The 18469-nt window shown below is 41.1% G+C and overlaps 1 protein-coding gene across 8 annotated transcripts in view; it reads left to right on the top strand.

Moving 5' to 3' along the window:
* Positions 1 to 18469, top strand: part of robo2 (roundabout, axon guidance receptor, homolog 2 (Drosophila)) — a 268090-nt gene that overhangs the window by 105091 nt on the left and 144530 nt on the right. For 7 of the 8 annotated variants that reach the window (XM_075473115.1, XM_075473120.1, XM_075473118.1 and 4 more), the window contains exon 2: positions 17638 to 17964. In XM_075473115.1, coding sequence (XP_075329230.1) covers positions 17638 to 17964 — 327 coding nt within the window. Of the gene's footprint in view, positions 1 to 5293; positions 6039 to 17637; positions 17965 to 18469 lie in introns of those variants that run through there. The other variant, XM_075473117.1, reaches the window with a different exon arrangement.

The following is an 18469-nucleotide window of genomic DNA, read 5'->3' on the forward strand; positions in this document are numbered from 1 at the left end:
ACATAAAAAAAAATGACATGCGGTCAAAGGATTTGTAAAGTCATTTGAGGAGTGAGCATTGCTCAACATGTTGACTGGCAACACAAAACAACTGTACTGTTTTGTCAGTGAAGCGTAGTAGGAGAAAGTGCTATCCAAATTCTCAAACAGTTCCCCCAGAGATCAAGTAAAGATAGTGGTATTAAAAAAAATGTGAAACGTTGCATTTTTAGATTCTCTGAGTGTGTTCAGTCATTGGATTGTACCGATAGTTTGTTGCACAGTATTTCCTGCTGCGGCATCATCATATTGCAGTTTTATTTACTGTATGGTTGGTTTATTATCAAAATCCAAGGAAACACATTTTCAGTTTTTCTGTCTATGAATAATAGGATCATCGTGTTAAGTTTTTGTTATTTCACGTGATGTGTTAAACTTGTTGTTTTTTTCCGTTTGATTGCTGCTTGTTTTGTCATTCATTTATTAATGAATAAATATTTGCCATTTTTAATCGGGTTTAATCAGGAGATTAGGGATTCTCACATTGATAATAAGAAAACTGTTTTTTAGTTTATTTACAAATTAAACACATGCATGTGTTTTACTGGGTTGCACATAACAGCCTCAGGTTGCATGTTCACACTCATTTTCAAACAGAATCTCAAACTGAGGGCTAGTTTGTTCAGCATGTTGCTTGAAATGAAAGTGAGACTAAACAAAAAACAACTGAGCTGAACTTGATTTGAAAAGCTGCAATTCCTTTACAGTAATCCCCACTTTTGCAACATTTGATAGTGTGCTCATATCTCTCTTCCTGTGCCTGTCAGTGGACTCAGAGGAAGAACAGGCGATGCATTACATACATGGTTTATGTCCTGCTGATTGAAGTTTCTCTCTACACTGAGCTCAGGTGTCGTACCCTCCATGTTCTCTCCATCTGTCTAGTCTCTTCCTTACTCCCCTCTGTGGGAGTATCAGAATATACTGATTTCAACATGTGTCATGCTGACTTCCATTCACTTTTTTATTGTTGTGAGTAAACTCAGATTTGGAGTTTTGTGTCTCCAAAAACGTTGTTTCTGTAAATGTGAGCCTGCTCTGTGCATCATATTAAAGGCACAGTCTAAAAAGCAGACGCGATACTGGTCCCTAAGGCATTTGCAACATTCAGGGTCCGTTCGTGTTTTGCCTGCAACATTTCTCAACAGAGACTTCACTGAGACTTTTCTCAGTACCTACTCAGTGTAAGGTTTTGTAGCTGTGTGGATCTTATTCACTGCTGAATCGCATGGTTTGCATTGTTGGACAATACATAATGATGAAAGCTTTTTAATTTTTTTCAGAATAACTGATACTGGATTATGTGTATCAAAGATTTGAAGGGACGGGAGGAAACAGAGATATCTAATAGATCTATGGACTCGTTGTCATGCTGGAACAAATCTGTAAAACTTGCTAAAGAAGAGAGTGATATTTCAGTGAATGTCAGTGCACATGCAGAGATGTGTTTAAGAGTTATGAGCGTGCTGCATGCTGGGTGTGTGTGTGTGTGTGTTTGTGTCTGTCACTGTATTGTATAGAAATGCGCCTGTGTGGGTGTTATTGCCAAGGCTAGTGCAGAGCAGAGCACAGCTTAATATCTATGTTTGACATAGAGGCCCATTAATAAGGGCCTGATCCGAGCTCAGTGACAGGACTGCTGACAGAGGTGGATCATGGGGAAGAATCATGCCCTGCTGAGGGAGCCTGTGCTGCAGGTACACCCATCCTGCCTTCCCCAGGTGTCATTACAGATCCTGGGGAGGGAGCAGAGGAGGGAGGGCCGCTACTGACATCTACATTAATCACCCCTCCACACATCACACACCACCTCCTCCTGCCTCCAGCCCCTAATCATCCCCACACAGAAACCCAAACTAAGTAAGGGGATACTCAGCCATGAAAGATATCCAGCTAAGAGCTCCCCAAATACCACTCTGATCTGATCATGAGTGATGTTGCTACCTGAACCTCTGACCCACCACACAATTAAAAACACTTTTCTCTTTCTGCCTCAGATGCACAAGAGGCGATTGCGTGGAAACTACACGTTTTGTCACTGTCTGTCTTTGATTCATAGTTTGCATTTGAATTGTGCTGTGGTTACATGCAATTAAAATGCAACAAATGCCTCTGCTGCAATGTCTAGTACACAAGCCCCAAGAGTGTGCTGCTGCTGCTATACACACTCCTGACTGTCTCATAGATATCAAACACTCCAATTGGGGACCCCCTATTGATCCTCAGCTATGCTTTTATCTACAAGAACAGCAACATTGTACTATGTGTTCACAGTGCCTCACCATAAACTGAACCATCAGGCATGACACTTAATCAGTTAAAGTAAAAATCAGATTACACAGTAATTAAAGGATGCAGCACTTTGTATCCTATAGTTATCACATTAGTTTTTTTCACTTCATCTATATCTACATACACACACACAAACACAGACACATATATATAAATGTATATATAAGAAAGATGCTGTTTTGTGAATGACTTATTAATAGCAGTAATTGTTTAGCTTAATTTTGCCACAGAAGTTGTTTAGAGTTTGAGAGTTTGATTGACTGGCCGAGTTCATGTCACTTGAGTCACTGGGATGAGGATGGATGTGGGCACGCAGGATTCATCATTGGGAAGATGTTAGGACAATAATGGGAGGTTATCCAATTGATTATTAGTTTTGATTCTGTTAAAAACAAATGCATGCACAAAAATGTGACAGTAATTGTGGCTTTATTAGTTTAGATTCTAACAGATCATCTATTTCAACATCTGTTGAACTTTCTAGTTCTGTCTTTCGAATGGAAAACTATATGACCCCCATGCTATGCTACAAAAAGAGCTTTTTTTCTAAATGTTTTTCATATATCTGGTTTTTGTGTTTTGCTTCGCCCTGACCAACATCACGCTCATTTGTTTGTGTTTACACCTCATCTGCATGCTCTCAGTTTTTTAAATGAAACAACTAATCAACCTTGAAAACCCTGTGTGAAAGTAATATTATAAATGTCACCCTAATGAAAGATTTGTGTTGTGTTTGCAACAGTGGAATGAAGCATGAGCTCATATCATAGTGTCCATGAGTTATCAGTCCATTGCTTTGCCCCCCTGCAACCCCCCCAATCTAATTTTTATGTAACTTGCCGTGTCCTGAGCAAACACAGCCTCCGGTTTAATTAGAATAAATCCACTTTGAGCTGATATTTAGAAACCCGGGGAGTATCGCTGCCTCTGCAACAGATAAAGTGATTGAGAGTGGGGAATAAAAGGCTGGGCTTGAGGGAGAATTACACTCTACTTCCTTTTCCATCAATGGAACCACCATTGTTTATGTTTGAAGTGGGCTTTTCTTCTTAGTAAATGACCTCTCTCCAATTCGCTTTTTTTCCTCTCTTTTATTTCCCTTGAACCTTCAGCAACACTGATGACACAATAAATTTCTGTTTGGCTCTTTATTCATGTGGTCACGGATGCGCGCATCTGGCAGAATCTAGGACACTATGGAGACACTGAGAAGACAGCGTTTGCATGCGGCTCACAAACATATTAAAATATGAAGACAAATCGCTGCGTCTGGCCAGCTGACAGAGCGGCCGGCAGTGTGAGCCAGCTAACAAACTTACAACATGCTGCCGTTCCCAGTGAGGCCTTTACAGGGCAAGCTTCAACATGTAGCTCAGCAAACAAACAGAAGAAGGAAAAAAAGCCATGTGGAGCCAACGCTGTTATTAAAGGCGATAGAAGTGTTTCCCTTTGCCAAAGCCATTTTGTCATGGTGTTGGCCTGTATTCCTCAAAGACATCTTCAGAGAACAGACCCTGGACTTTGTTGTATGGATGTCTTTGATGTAAATCATAAAATGAGAAATTCGAGCCTTTTTTAGGTCACACTCCTGCCAGTGTTGGATCTGAGCTGGTAAAAAGTAAAGAGTTAACTTCTTAAATTGTTCCTTTGACTTTGATGGATAAGAAGTAGAGACGGTTAGTAAATTATTAGGATATAACTCATTGGGAAAAGAAAAATGTAAATACTTTGCTTCAAATTTTGGGGAAACTTTTTTTTTTAGAATGATCATTATGGACTTGTTGCATTGCTCCAGTAGATTAGAATTGTTCTTTCCTACATACAGACAGATGTAATGTACATTGTCATCTGTTGAAAAAGCCCCCTGGTGTAACATTAATCAGGTCTTCTTGATCCAGCATCTGAAAACAACAGAATGCATGCAACGCCACAGTCCTATTGTATATGATCGCTCAGCTGTGCATTATTTTGCTGTTGGCTCTGCATGCTGTCCCCGTCGTTTCATGCCTCTTGATAAGGCTGTTTAAAAAGGCAGTGACAGAACTATTGTTAAAGTTGATGCCAGTAGGGGGAGCTCACAGTTCATAGCTACACTCACCACATTCACAAACCTCCCATCCGTCTCTGAACATCAACATCTTTGGTCCTGATTTTTATGTGTTCAATCATAGTGCCTAAATTTGTCCTTGATTAAAAATTGGATTGTAGTGCTTTTGCCCCGTGCTCGCTGTGTTCTGTGTCCATCTGCCCACTTTGCTCTAAAAACACTTTTTGTGTGTATATTGTTGGTGTGCATTGCCTTCCTCATCTCAGCGCAGGGGGCTCAGTGTATTATTGATTTCTGACAAAGATGAGATTTGCAGTTCTGCCTCAGTATCTCAACGCATTAGCATCCACCTACTATTTCTTGTCTATTTCCTCAAAATATTACATTTTGAGTCTGTTGATCTGTAATCACAACATAATCCGAAATTATTTATTGCAATTTGGGGGTCCATATCTTAGTTCCTCTTGTGTTATCACATATTATACCTGTTGGCTATATTTTATGAAATCTGTGACACTCTGCACTGGCTGTACACACTGCACCCACTCTACCCAAAACATGAGGGCTGGACTGTACATTTTCAGACAACTTTTGTTCTCTAATCTCTGTCGGTTTTTTTGCCCACGTTGTGTGGTAAACAGTGGCCCCGTGCGCTTAACGTTTACCCTGAGTAAAACTATAAATGATTTGTAAACATGCAAATACGTTTGAATTATTGTTATGGGTCTGTCTTCATACTCATTGCATCCCTTCCTGGATTGATCCTCTTGATTACCAAAACTTTAAAATGATTTGGAGTGAGATCCAGTCTGGTCTCTACTTTAAATCTCTTCAAACTGCTGCTATCTCCCCCTCTCGCTGCTGTCTTAAGGTACCGATCTGTGTTCAGTGGCAGCGTGTCAGTGTGGAAGGCTGCGGGAAGTGCCGGGGTGCGCAGAGACCGTGCGCTCCTAGCGGCCGCGCTGTTGAAACCCAAACGTAGAGAGGAGAGGAGGATGTTGAACTGTAGTATGACTGTACATTTACAGCGCTATATTCCAGCCTAAGCACATGGGTCTTTTGGGAGCTGGTTCCCGTAATAATAAAATAACTTTCTGGGAATGAAACAGAGTTGAAGGCTGGTTTCCAGGCTATCAGCCGAATCGTTCGTTGAACTATGGAAATATCGCCAAGAATTTAAAAGGTGCCAGAGACACTTCTCAAAGGAAAGCGAGGACTTGCGGAGAAGTGGGGAGCCTGTACATTGGCATTGGACTGAAATTTCATTTCTCGCCGACTCTGTGGGTTCCTGCCTGTTCAGTAGGTCATCTTGGAAGAACAGCAGAGATTGCGGATGAACTCGCGGGGCAAGCAGGGATAACACTCACAGACCGAGAGTTTGGATTCAAGGTTTGCTGGATCACACCCAGAGCTGCGGGTGAACTAATGTTAAATGGATCCCCTCTGTTTTTGGACATTTAGACTGGCTTTTGTCAGTAAGTAGGACAGTAGGACCTGTCCATCACTCCCACATACGCGGAGTAGACTTCACTGTCATTTTGGACATATTTTTCCGCAGTGAATTCGAGGATTCGCGCATCCGCCGTGGATGTTTAATATGCTAGAATGGGTCCTCTAGCATTCATCCTTGTTAGTGGATTACTGTATTTTCAAGTTGATGGTAAGTTATCAAACACGCGTTGCCATGTGAAACTTCTATTTAAATGGTTTAGAATTATGCACACACCTCACAGGTCCCGAAATAATCTATAATCATACTTTTTTTTTAACCCGGTTTTGATTTCAAAGGAACATCTTACATGTTTTGAGCAAGACAAAATTCCAATCATTTTTAAACAGACTTTTGATTTCTACACAGTCATTAAGTCCTCAACAACACTTTTAATAATTTGGCAAACCCTGTGACATTGTGATTTTAATTAGTTTAGCATCACAGCAGCAAAAAAAAAAAAATCTAATGAAATTACCTACTTGTTCCATTCACAAAACTCAAAGCAATATAACAAAGCCTTTTAATTCAACAGTTAGGTCCTTTATCCACTGCAACCGATTAGTGCTTTTCAGCAGGTTACATTTTCTTTTTCTTCTATGCAACAGATGAACTAGCCTACAGGGTTTAAATTCAGAATATTGAATGATTTATGTATGTTGAGGCAAAAAGGATCTGTTTAATGATTTTCATAGTCTTCTGCTGTCTCTGAGACCTTGTGAGACTGTGTTAGAGCAGTCATGTCTGAATATGAGTGATTCTAATGTTCTGGTGTGATGGCTAAATCTTAATTTTTATATGACTTACTTTTTAATATCAGCAAACAGACTCTAATTGTGTTTTAGATGCCACAAATTGGTACAAACTAAGATAAATGAGTATATATCTGGTTCTCTGACCTGTTTCCAATGTGTAGTTACAGTGCTCCACTCACTGTGGTAGAAGTATTTCTGTGGTCGTTCTAAGAGTTGTGAGCATTCATTATAGTGTAAGCTGACTTTAACTAAAGCTGAACCACTGCCATAGTTTTTCTTCACTGATTAATATTTAATAATGATGTAAAGAGCAAATGAGGTTGATACTAATTAATTACCGTAGCCAAAAGTCTCTGCCCTGATCATCCTGACTGCCACTTTCACCGGCTTACAAGAGAACTTGTCTAACAAAAGCAATTTTAAAAAGCCTCATTTGCAGAGTTTATGTGACGTGATTACTCAGAGCAGTCGTAAAAATAGGACAGCTTGGTGACGGAAATCATAACTGGGATGGGTCCAACCTGTGACTGGTGAAATGGTTTGTGGGATTCAGATGTATTACTTTTAAAAGGCATAAACTGGTGGTCTGGTGTAATTTTATTGCTGCTTTTGGATGAGGCTCACGTTTCCACAGTTTTTTTACACTCACAAGCCTACACAGACAATAAGGGGCTTGTTATCATAGTATGAGAAGGGAATATTCTTGAGAAATCACATGCTGCGACATTAAATCATCATTTGTGCATGATGATTCAAACATGTGTTTGCTTTGTATTGTTTGTACAGCTTAGCTGTATGTGAAGAGAGTTTTTTTTTTGTCAGTGAATGCAAGAGCTTGCAATGTCCCATTTTTTCTTTTCTCTCACCTGTCAACCCCTGCTTTTGTTGTTCACAGCTGCACGTTTTGGTTCGGAGCCTTTTTAGTTGTTCAGGCCTTCTGCTGTTAACAAACCAAACCTTTTCTTTTACCTTTCTTGGTGTCTTTTCAACTGTTCAGCTAAATCCCACTGGTTGCTAAGCAGTGGCTGATGGCATTGCAAGCTGGCCAGATAATGGGTGTGTGTCTCTTCGAGAGCACTGGATCTTTCTAGTCATTTGCCTGTCACTCTCCTCCTCCCTCTTCCTTGCTCTCCACCTATATCCCAGCAAAACTCACGCATTACCCAGCCTTTTAAGAGGTAATCCAAGGGTCCTTGGAGAGGGTGGAGCTTCTTCTGAGAGTCCACTTGGGCACACAAAAAGGCCTGGAGTTGTATTCATTGGGTAGCAAAGCCCATAAAGCCTAGCCTTGTGAATGGCATCAGTCACTGTTTAGTGTTTTGTTATTGATACTACTAGTGTGGAGGAGAGGAGAGAAAAGGTGATTAAAAAAAGAGAGTAGGAGGAAGAAGTGAGTGTGTGTTGCATGTTGCCGCCCAGGATGAAATGTACAAATATTGTATTGTAAAACAGGTCGAATGCAGTGGAATATACTTCCAGGAATACGTTCACCGGCTGGCTGATTATCATTTAAACTCTGCAGTGTTGCATTAGAAGCTGGATTACATGCTTTGCATAGTGGACACTCCTAAACCGATGCTATTCATAGATCTCCTGTATGCTTGTTTTTGATGTAGGAGCTGGTGACATCTCATCAATCCTGGGTGCTGAAATATGGCCCAACTTAAATCTGTTGATGAGGCTATGGAGACAGCCAGTTGGGGACGAGTACATAGTGTGCAATCCTCGATCTATGAGCAGGGTTGTGGTTTCTCTAATGCTGAGTCAGGAGAAACTTAAACTTAGAGAGTGTATGTGCATATGTACGTGTGTGAAAGAGAAAGGACGGAGGGAGGGAGAGATAAAATTTGAGAGGAGTTGTTTAACAGTGCAATATTTTAAAGGGAAATGGCAACGATGATGCCCTATTACCAAAGGATGCAAGAGAATAACAGCTCTGTTGATGGTCATGATTAAATGAGAGAGGTTTAAAGCACTGGCCTATAATGGAAAGTAAGCTCAGATTAAAATAGTCTAGGTGAGTGATGAGGCAAGCTGAGGTCATTGTACAAGAGCCATCGCAGTGTCTCGCTCCAAATGTGATTGTTCTGCTTGAGCTGGCAGCGTTTAAGCAATGCTATTGTAATTGCGGTTCATTTGCTGCAATGGAGTTGCCATAATGATGACCCTTCATCTGAGATCTATGGGAAGACCCTCTGTACTGTCTCCCATAGTCTCATCACCGTTAAGGAACTCGTTTTTTCCTTCGCACCAACTAGCACCACTGTTTATTCTCTGATTAACATCAAAAAATAGTTAGACTGTAAGACTCAAAGGCGATGAAAAGGTGATCATAACAGGAAGTGAATGAGCAGGGAATAAGGGAATTGGATGAGGTGAGTGCTTAGAAATACTTTTGTGTATCTAAATGATATGTGTTACTTGATCAGTGACATGGTCCTGTCAGCTCCTGTGATATTCTAACAGGAAAGTCTGGCCACTTTATCACATTTCAGCAGCCATCACTCCAATCATTCAGGACACAACAGAATAGACTTTGAGATCTATAATTTTCTTTTTAGTAAGTTTTGATACCTCAAGAAGAAAGGATTCCCAGCTGTTTTAAAGTCTTGCACCTAATACAATTTTTTCACAAAGTAGATGCAGGAAAGAAAATGTCAGCATCAAACAATGCACATGGCTGATTTTGTTGTAAGACAGCAGAATGCTGTGAAGGTAAAACATCTGTTTTATTAAGCCCCTCTCAGTCATAATTAGAAAAATACACAAAACCTTAATGCGTTTGCCTACAGAAAAAAGACAAAGATTACAGCAGAACCTCAGACAAATGTACTGCAAATAGGTAGATGGCAACTATCGTTTTTTTTTTCATATTCTTGACCTCGTCCTTCTACCTGTGTCTCTTGGACACACATTCTATCATTGTTCACATATCTCATCATTGGCAGTGTCAATGAGGGTGGAATCCAAACACAGAGGGTGTTGTTGTACACCTGCAACCGCAGTCCGTAGTGGGAGTGAATATGCAGGCAGGGATAGGGATGAATTGAGCATGTGGGTTAAAGCAAGTTTTAAGTGCCTTCACCTGTCTCGCACACCTGTACTCGAAGAATACACACCTGTGCTTTCCTTCTGGGGCCCCAAATATAATCCTTTCTCTGTTCGGTCACTACCTCTGTTTCCAAAACAGCTGATTAAGAGGCAGGCCAGCAGAAAATGCTGATCTGATTACTGTTTTATAATCCTTGATGAGTAGATGATAGTGAATGAACCCTCACTGATCATTTGCTAAAACCCCAATAGCAGTAATGACCAAGTGTGCGTCTGTGTGGGATAGATAACTCAGTTTGAGCGTGAATGTGATGAGCAATCTTATCTATCCAAAACTTAAGAGTATGGCAGAATAAGTATAGAAGAATAACCATGTTTGTCTTATCATCGTTTTTATGTTGCTTGCTGAACTGAAATGTTGTCTTAAGAAGCGTTTGTTCAGTGTGTCTACTTGCCCTCATGTTGCCCTGTGTTCGGCTGTCTTAGAGCAACCTTCAGATGAAGTGGAATGGATGTCAGGGTTGAATGACTTACAGAAGTACATACAGCTAAATAATACATGTTCATGGGTTCAAGCCCACATGCACATGATGTAAACACACAGAGAAGCATCCCAGTCGATACTGGGCAGACATGAAGAGATTGTAGTCCCTTGAAGCAGTTTAACTTTTTACCGTGTCATAGGGTATTTTTCGAGTCAGATAAACTTTCCTTGTTGTATTTCCTCTTGGTTGATTCATTCAGTAACATCTCCTCTTATTCTTCATTGTCAAGTTTGTGTGACAGTAGCACCTGAGCTGAGTATCTCACCAGTGTCTTGAATGAGGTGAGGCCTAGTGATAAAAATGCATGAGCTGTCTTTCAGTGTGACATGTGTGAAGATGGACAGCCAGAGCACGACACTTGAGCACACATCCGTCACACACAGCAGAGGCCCAGCACAGCTGTGGAGCCACAGAATAAGTATCTTGTTCCACCACCTTCATCCCCAGCTTGGTCTATGTATCAGACAGCCATGACATATTTTAACCTAGTAGAAGTACATGGACTCAATTCTGAGTGCCATCACTTTTCAAACCGATGTTTGGGTGAAACTTTCACCTGGATGTCTTCTGAGGTGCCTGTTTTCTTGTGAACACACTGAAATCTCCTTGCATGCAGGATCATTTCACACTCATAGCTGGCTTCCACGCTTGTCACATGAACACTGCATCTTTAAAGTTGTTCATTTCAGAAATGGCAAATAAAATAAACCTGTTTTGCCTTGTTGTATACATTTTTCCTTTTTTTGATTTGCTTGTCCTTAGTATTTTATTGATAATTAGCCATAACAGGAGACTATGTTACTTGTATTTTCTAACACTTACTGTAATTATCAAGTTTACATGGAAGAACAGTTCACTTGCTACAAATGCAGTCCAGGCAGCATAATTTTTCTGCTTCGTCATTCGAGGAAGTCTGGACACATATATTAATCCACAAATAATAAACGCTGCGATGTGTTGGTGTTGTAGGAAACTATTCTTGTTGTGTCCTCGCTGCAAAAACATGACACCCTGCTGCTTTGTAAGCCCAGCAACCATGACCTGGGGCAAGTTAATTTACTGTATATGATAACTCCAGGTGAGACTGCTTTGGGTCAAAGTCTTTGTGTGGAACGTGGCATCGGCCAAGTGTCATAACCATTATTGCGGATAGGAAAAAAGCAATCACACCCCTGGAACATTTGAACTCTCCAGGTTCACTTCCAGGGTAGTGATGATTTCTTTTCAGCAAAGCTGCACACAGGTATTTGTCATTGAGAGATCCAGTAACACATAGCCAGTTTTAGAGCTATGAAATGTAGTGGGCGTACATGTGTGAATGTTTCTGAACACCATCAATAATGTCAAAGACTTATTTTGTGTTAGTATGGTTATATGGGCCTTTGTAAATTGAATGGGTCATTCAAGCTCTTATTGCTCTCACCCATGACCCTTTAGCCCCAGATGAAGTGTCTCACGTTATAGAAATTTAATAAATCTCTTCTTTACTTGCCATATTGCTCCTTAAAAAAAACAACATTTAGCTGTAAGAGGCATTTGATTACATTGCTCTGCTCTAAGAGGCCATCACCTGGATGGATTGTGGTAACAGCTCTTATTCCTCATGTTCACATGTGGGGCTAAGGACTGCTGGAGTGACTGGAGGTGTTGACTGCGAGGACACAGCAGTGTGTTCACTACAGGTCAGCACCCATGGCGAACCTCCAATTATCACTTCTCAACACAGTGTGTCATGGACACCTGAAGGCTTTCTCCTCTACCCCCAGCAATAACACATTTATTTATTCCGCCCAATTCAGTCTGCAGTGACAACTCAGCAATGCAGGTAAAGAGATTACAGTGCTTGAGGGAGAATCAATTGATACCATTAATTTTGTAGCACTTCCTTCAGTGGGAACAGTTGAGTGGTTCCCACAGTTGAAAGTGATCTAATTTCTAAGCCAGCTGTGTTTACACCTATGTGCACATTACATGCAAGCAGGTGTATCTTGAAAGGATATGCATAAACACTTCTCCCTGCTTATCTGATTTCATAGCACATTTACAGTGGCAATGAAAGGTGTGCAGTGACAAGTTTCCTCCTGAGTGGAGAATGTGGATTTTACCTTCAGTATAGGGTCTCTGTACAGTATTAGACTTAGAAGGTTAAACTATTAGTCATACAGTTTCATGTGAATCTTTAATTTGCCTCCTAACTACACAGCTTTAACATCAAGGTTCAGGTCAAACTGTAAAGCAGAGGCAGAAAAGCAAATGGCTGAGCCAATGCTGCTCAAAAGGATCTGCTAAGAGAGAGAAAGAGATGAAGAACGTTGGGTGATGCAGTGAGCTACATGCTCGAGTGGCCCCAGCATCGGAAATCATTTAATCTGCATCACACAGTTTAGAATCCCTAACCATATCCTGACAGACCCACAGAGCTGGTGCTATACTCCATACACTAATCTGTCCCTACATAGTGAGCAAGCAGCACTCTTATCAACACTTTTCACATTTGCTATAAGTAGATCTAAACTGATCTCATGTCCTCCTCTTTTCCTCTCTTCACTGTTTTGCTTCAAATCAGCATTCTCAGCACTTTTGAGACAAGGCATCTGCTGAAAAAGCGATAACATCAACTTTTTTGCTTGTAACTTCTGATAGTAGAATGAAGACTGGGAATGAGAGTTGTTTGTTAAAAACAAGGTGACTGCTTGAAATGCAAGCAGCCTTTTGCAGCAAAATCAGATATTCAGTTTCCCACAGTTATCTATTTATATATTCCGTCTGTATGGGGGAGACAGGGCAAATACACAGATGCTAAGTCAATACGACCCCCACCTTGCCACTGCCCGAAATAAACTCAGAGTGGAATTCTATCTGATATTTGTTGGAGTCAGGCATGGATGCATTGAGAGGTTGAGAGGAGCTCATAGAATTACCCCCTGTGTTTGCTTTTAGAGTATAGATCTTAGCAGGAGAAAGGAGGGGGCAGTATGCAGAGCACTGAGGTGGAACAGAGCCCATCATGTGAGCTCTGTAGCTAACAAGCTCAAAACCCCTTGGTATATTCCAACAGAATTTGAAGTTGACGACTCTTTGTTTTACCTTCTGTGTCTTCATTGCGAGTGTTTTGCTGTGGTGAGTGGCAGGCTGGATGTACTTGGCTGGTGCGGACTACAGATACAGTACGGTGTCTTTAGAGACACCCCACTGAGATGAGCTGTGTGTCTGGTGTTGGGGCATACTGGAACTCATGCTCTGTGCTGCTACTACAGCCTGGAGTAAAGAAGATAAATCTCAGGTGCAGAGCGAGCTGAAGGTGTCATGGCAGACCAGTGCGAAGGTGTGGACGACTAGTAACATCATTCTTTCACCACCCTGAGTTTCCCCTGCTGCTCTCTCACATTTCCCCTCTGATGACATGACGGATATGACTCCGTCACCCTAACGCTGAGCGTGGGTTGTAACAGGAGAGGAAGCGAGTGAAATAGACAGAAATACTGGGAGCTAAAGGCAGATAAAAATTGGGGGGAAGCAGTGGAGTGGGAGGTTTTTTAGAAGAAAAATATTTTTCAGAATTGACTACATGGATCTAATGCATAATTCATCATCTCTGAAATTTCTTTGAGGTTTTCATTTTCTCTGCACTTTCATATTCACTTAGTTTGCTGGTTTTCAACACTTTCGCCCAGAAATGTCTCAGCCATTTCACCATCCACATGGTAGTGTTACTGCATCTTGGCAGGCACCTTGGTTTTCATGCTTGATGTTTTATGGTGCCTCAGTGACTGGAACTTCATGCCTTGGTCCAAGGTTGCTATTGGTTACCTGTGATCAGCACACGTCTGTTGGTAGAATAACTAATATCTCTTTGGGGAGCACTTCCTTTTTATGCTCTGCTTGAGACTGGTGTGGGTATTGATTTGGTTGGTGGGGTAGAATTTCTCCAGGGAGCTAATAAAAATAATTACAAAAATATCATCAAAGAACTGACCTTCTGTTGCACACATGACTAAATATGTGACAAAGATAATAGAACAGAGCACTTCTAGGTGTGTGGCCAGTGGAGGGATTTTGAGCTTCAGGGATAATTAAAGTTGTGTTTTATGTTGGATTTAAAACACAAATTGAAGCTTTTTTTTCTTGAGCCAAAGTATATCAAAGTTTTGTATGGCTTTTAGTTTTTATGCGTGATGTTTTTTGGAACATAGAAAAAGGAATAAAACATGCTCAAATACTGCACTTTTCTTGGATAACAGCACAGAAAAATTGCATCCATTTCAGTGAAGCTGACATAAGTAGATAGAAAGAAAAGGCAGAAAAGATTCAGCTTCTGGTTCAGTAACCCTTCTCTGAATTCATTCCCTGTCTGAATGCTTGTTTGTTTGTTCTCTGGTTCCTGCTTTCCTCCAAGAGTGGATGACTGCACAGCAGTGGTGAAAAGTAATGGTGGTGTTACTGCAGACAGGGAAAAACACAGCATTTTGATTGGAGCGTGTGCCCTGAGACCCAGTGAAGTGCACTCGCCTCAGCTCAGAGAGCACTTGATTGCACAGCACCAATGATCGCATTAAAAGGGCAACAGAAAGCCCATTTACCATAAAGAGAGTGGGAAAGGGGGCCCAATAGGAAACTGAAAATTGACTGTGACTCCTGGGAGGGGCTGTGTCTGACAGCTAGGTGTTGGAGGTGTACATAAAGTTTTTTATTTGTTCTCTGGACAGCACACTTTCAGGGACATCGCGTGTATGAGGTCTCAGTACCTCACACAGATACAAACTTTCTGATTAGAACTTTTCACAATGGAAAACAGGGTTTACAAGTTGAGCACGTCCAGTATTGAGATTGATGAGCCAATTTTACGCTATATTCCATGGCATATGGATATGTTTTTAACCTTTGCTACCTCCACACCTGACTCTCTTTACTCAGGAAGGACACTGACCACTCACGTCTGGCCCTCTGTGCACCCAGCTTAGCTTTTTTTCTGGCAGTGAAAGGACAATTGTAGAGGCATCTGCTGTGTTCATTTCCACAGGAAAGAGGAGAGCAGATGGAGACTCAAGGTTTAAGTGATTAGAAGGCAGTAGATTGGAATACAAATTGGATTTAAAGAAATTAGACTGATATAAATCGAATGGAGTCGCCACAGTTTAGTGCTGTGCATGCGCATTGGCCTTAGTGGAAAGCCACCATGGGGCTTGTGGATTATAGGGGAAGCAGATGCTTCAATGAGATAAGAATGAATGTGCATTCGACACTCCATCAAGAGAGATGGGGGGGCTCCATGTCTGTCCTTTATCTCGCCCTCCATTTATCAATGTCACAGTGTTAATTGCTGCTTCATTTATTAAGTCACTTATTGCCAGAATACAAAGTTCCTCTTACAGGAAACTAGCTGCTGGCTAGGTTACCGTTACTTACATGGGTGAAAGAGAGTGAGTAAATGAGTTCCAACAGCATACTGTAGCTTTTTGTTCCACCACCCATACCGCATCTTCAGTTTTCCACACAATGCCATTAAGATGAGATCATGACCTGTGGGAACATGCTATCACCACCCATTCTACCACAGACTGCTGTCTGTGTCCCACGTTAATACAAGACACAAGGACTGATCACTAATCAATGACAAGGAAATGGAGGGAATTAGCCCAAATTAGGAAGAGGAGAGAACAAACTACTTTCTGTTCAGGGGTCAATATGCTACTGTCTTATCCTAGATTCCTGAAAACTGATGAACTAGGATGATGATGAGGAAACGCATATGTTTGCCTGTGTGTGTGTGTGTTTGGACATACATCCACCTCATTCAATCTTTGAAATGTATTTTGTGCTGATGGGTGGGTTTTTACCTACCGTGTCCTTCTGCCCGTAGGCTTATGTGCAGAAATTACTGTGGGACAGGTTGTCCTAGTTTCCCCTGGAGGAGTCAAATATAAGGCTTGGTGGAACATGTGCAAACCCAGCTGAACAAAGAACTGGAACCTCCACTGTTCTGCCTCCATCCCATGTTGAAATTAGCTCTTACTCAAGCACAAAGGCTTATGTGGTACTTTGGGCTTCTGTACAGCAGGCATCATCATATTAGCCCACTGCACTGCCTTGAGGAAAGTCACAGTCATCAGCTCTGCTCAGTCGCACGCACACCTGCAACAACTAATTTTAGGACAAAGAGCTCAGCTCTCAGCTTAATAAAACATTGCTTGGTTAGGATTTATCATCATTGATGATGATCTAATGTGGTTCAAAAGAAAGACGATTAAAAACAGTCGTCTGGATAAGTTTGACTTATTCCCTCTGCTATGTACTGGGACTTCTATCGTTTGGTGCTGGATCAAACCATTTGATTGTTGCATGGTTCCCATGGCTTGCGTGATGTAAATGAGTGCAGCCCACAGCATCTTATCTCCATGGATAAGACCTGGTCACAGACACAGAGTACTCTGACTCAGGGAATATTATCTTAGCCACCAGACTCCTGAAGCTTACCCTCTGCGAGCCCTAATGAAAAGGAGTGGGACATTTTCAGCCACAGGGGATTAGCATTTGACATCCTTCTGGACCTCTTGCACAGTGAACTCAACAGTTTTGTGTGTCTTTCGAATTTAAGCTGACTGTATGCATCCATTCACTGTTCACCCATGGGTCCAATTACTCTCAAACTCTTGATATAAGTTTAAACAGAACAGATAGCTGTTTTTGACCAGTCTGAAATATGTGTTCCTTATGTATTTCTCACATGCTTCTGCTTCAAGACAAGGATTATTAACTGACTGTTAGTTAGAGCCATCCAGCCATTTCTCACTGCTTATCTAGTCTCCACGCCAGCCTCTTGTCACGCTAGCAAGCCAAGAAAAATATCCAGCATGGCACTGTCATCAGCAGTGCTTTCTGACATCTTTGGTTCAGTGTTAGTTCAAACCTCCTGTTTGTTTGATGAAGTTTTAGCAAAGCTTTGATGTTTGTTCTTGACTATTTTTCTGTATTTTAATTTTTCTTATGTGTGGTTGGATTTTTAGTATTTTCACAGGACTCATTGTCAACTTTAAAGACATTCTGTAATATATTGCATAAGTAGTAACTGCATTTGTAAACCAGGTTGAAGCTGAATCAGCTTCTTAAGAGGACAGTATTGTCTTCTTGTAAATTTTTTACAGAATATCGTAATTTCAGTGTAATCATCTTTTATCATCTTTTTCACTCCTCCGGTGTAACAATGTGTTTCTAAAGTGTCTTGTTGAATTTTCAGCTAATAATTGTGTTTTATGATTATAATTATTTCCAGTATTTCCAGATAGTTTCACTGTTGTTAGTAACATTCGCAAATTACTAATTACAATAGTGTATTCCATAGAATAATTTAATATATGTCAGTCTTAAAGTCTTTCTGATGTGTTTCCTTATGATTAATTACATGTCTCCTTTTTCCTTCAGGATCCCGACTGCGTCAGGAAGACTCCCCACCCCGAATTGTGGAGCACCCCTCTGACCTGGTTGTGTCCAAAGGGGAGCCTGCCACTCTCAACTGTAAAGCAGAAGGGCGGCCGGCCCCAACAGTGGAGTGGTACAAGGATGGAGAGCGGGTGGAAACTGACAAAGATGACACACGATCTCACCGCATGCTGCTTCCCACTGGCTCACTTTTCTTCCTTCGCATTGTTCATGGACGACGGAGCAAACCGGACGAGGGAGTCTACGTCTGCGTGGCCCGGAACTACCTGGGAGAGGCTGTCAGCCGCAATGCATCTTTGGAAGTAGCATGTAAGTCAATACTCTGTCTCTTCATCCTCCTGTTTGCTGTCAAGCTGCTCATATATTATGATCAGACTTTGGCTGAATTAAAAAAAGGCTCAGTCTTGCTGCAAATGATGGAACTGGAATGGTCTGGATTTGCATTTGGCATAAATGTTATCAATTTTTTTAGTAAACATTATACAAATTAGAAAATTGCTTTGTATGCAAACTTGGGAATAGCATTAAACAATTAAACATTTAATTTGTGGCAACTGTAATTGCACTTTTTTATGGTTGATTTCATCTTGCTCTCAGTGTTTTCTATTTTCCAACTCTGTGATAATTTCCTATGGGTCTAAAATGGACTTGTTAGGTGGGGTAATGAGTTGTAGAGAATGAGTTTTTCAATCATGGATGTGATGAATTTGATACATTCTTTGCTTAGGGGAGTTGTTTTGAAGTTGTCTGCAGATTTTTGAGTTGGACATAAAGCTTCTGTCAGCCAATGAGAGGGACATGAATGCATGGTAGA

Source organism: Odontesthes bonariensis, chromosome 9 (genome assembly GCF_027942865.1).
Source record: "Odontesthes bonariensis isolate fOdoBon6 chromosome 9, fOdoBon6.hap1, whole genome shotgun sequence".
NCBI lineage: Eukaryota > Metazoa > Chordata > Actinopteri > Atheriniformes > Atherinopsidae > Odontesthes > Odontesthes bonariensis.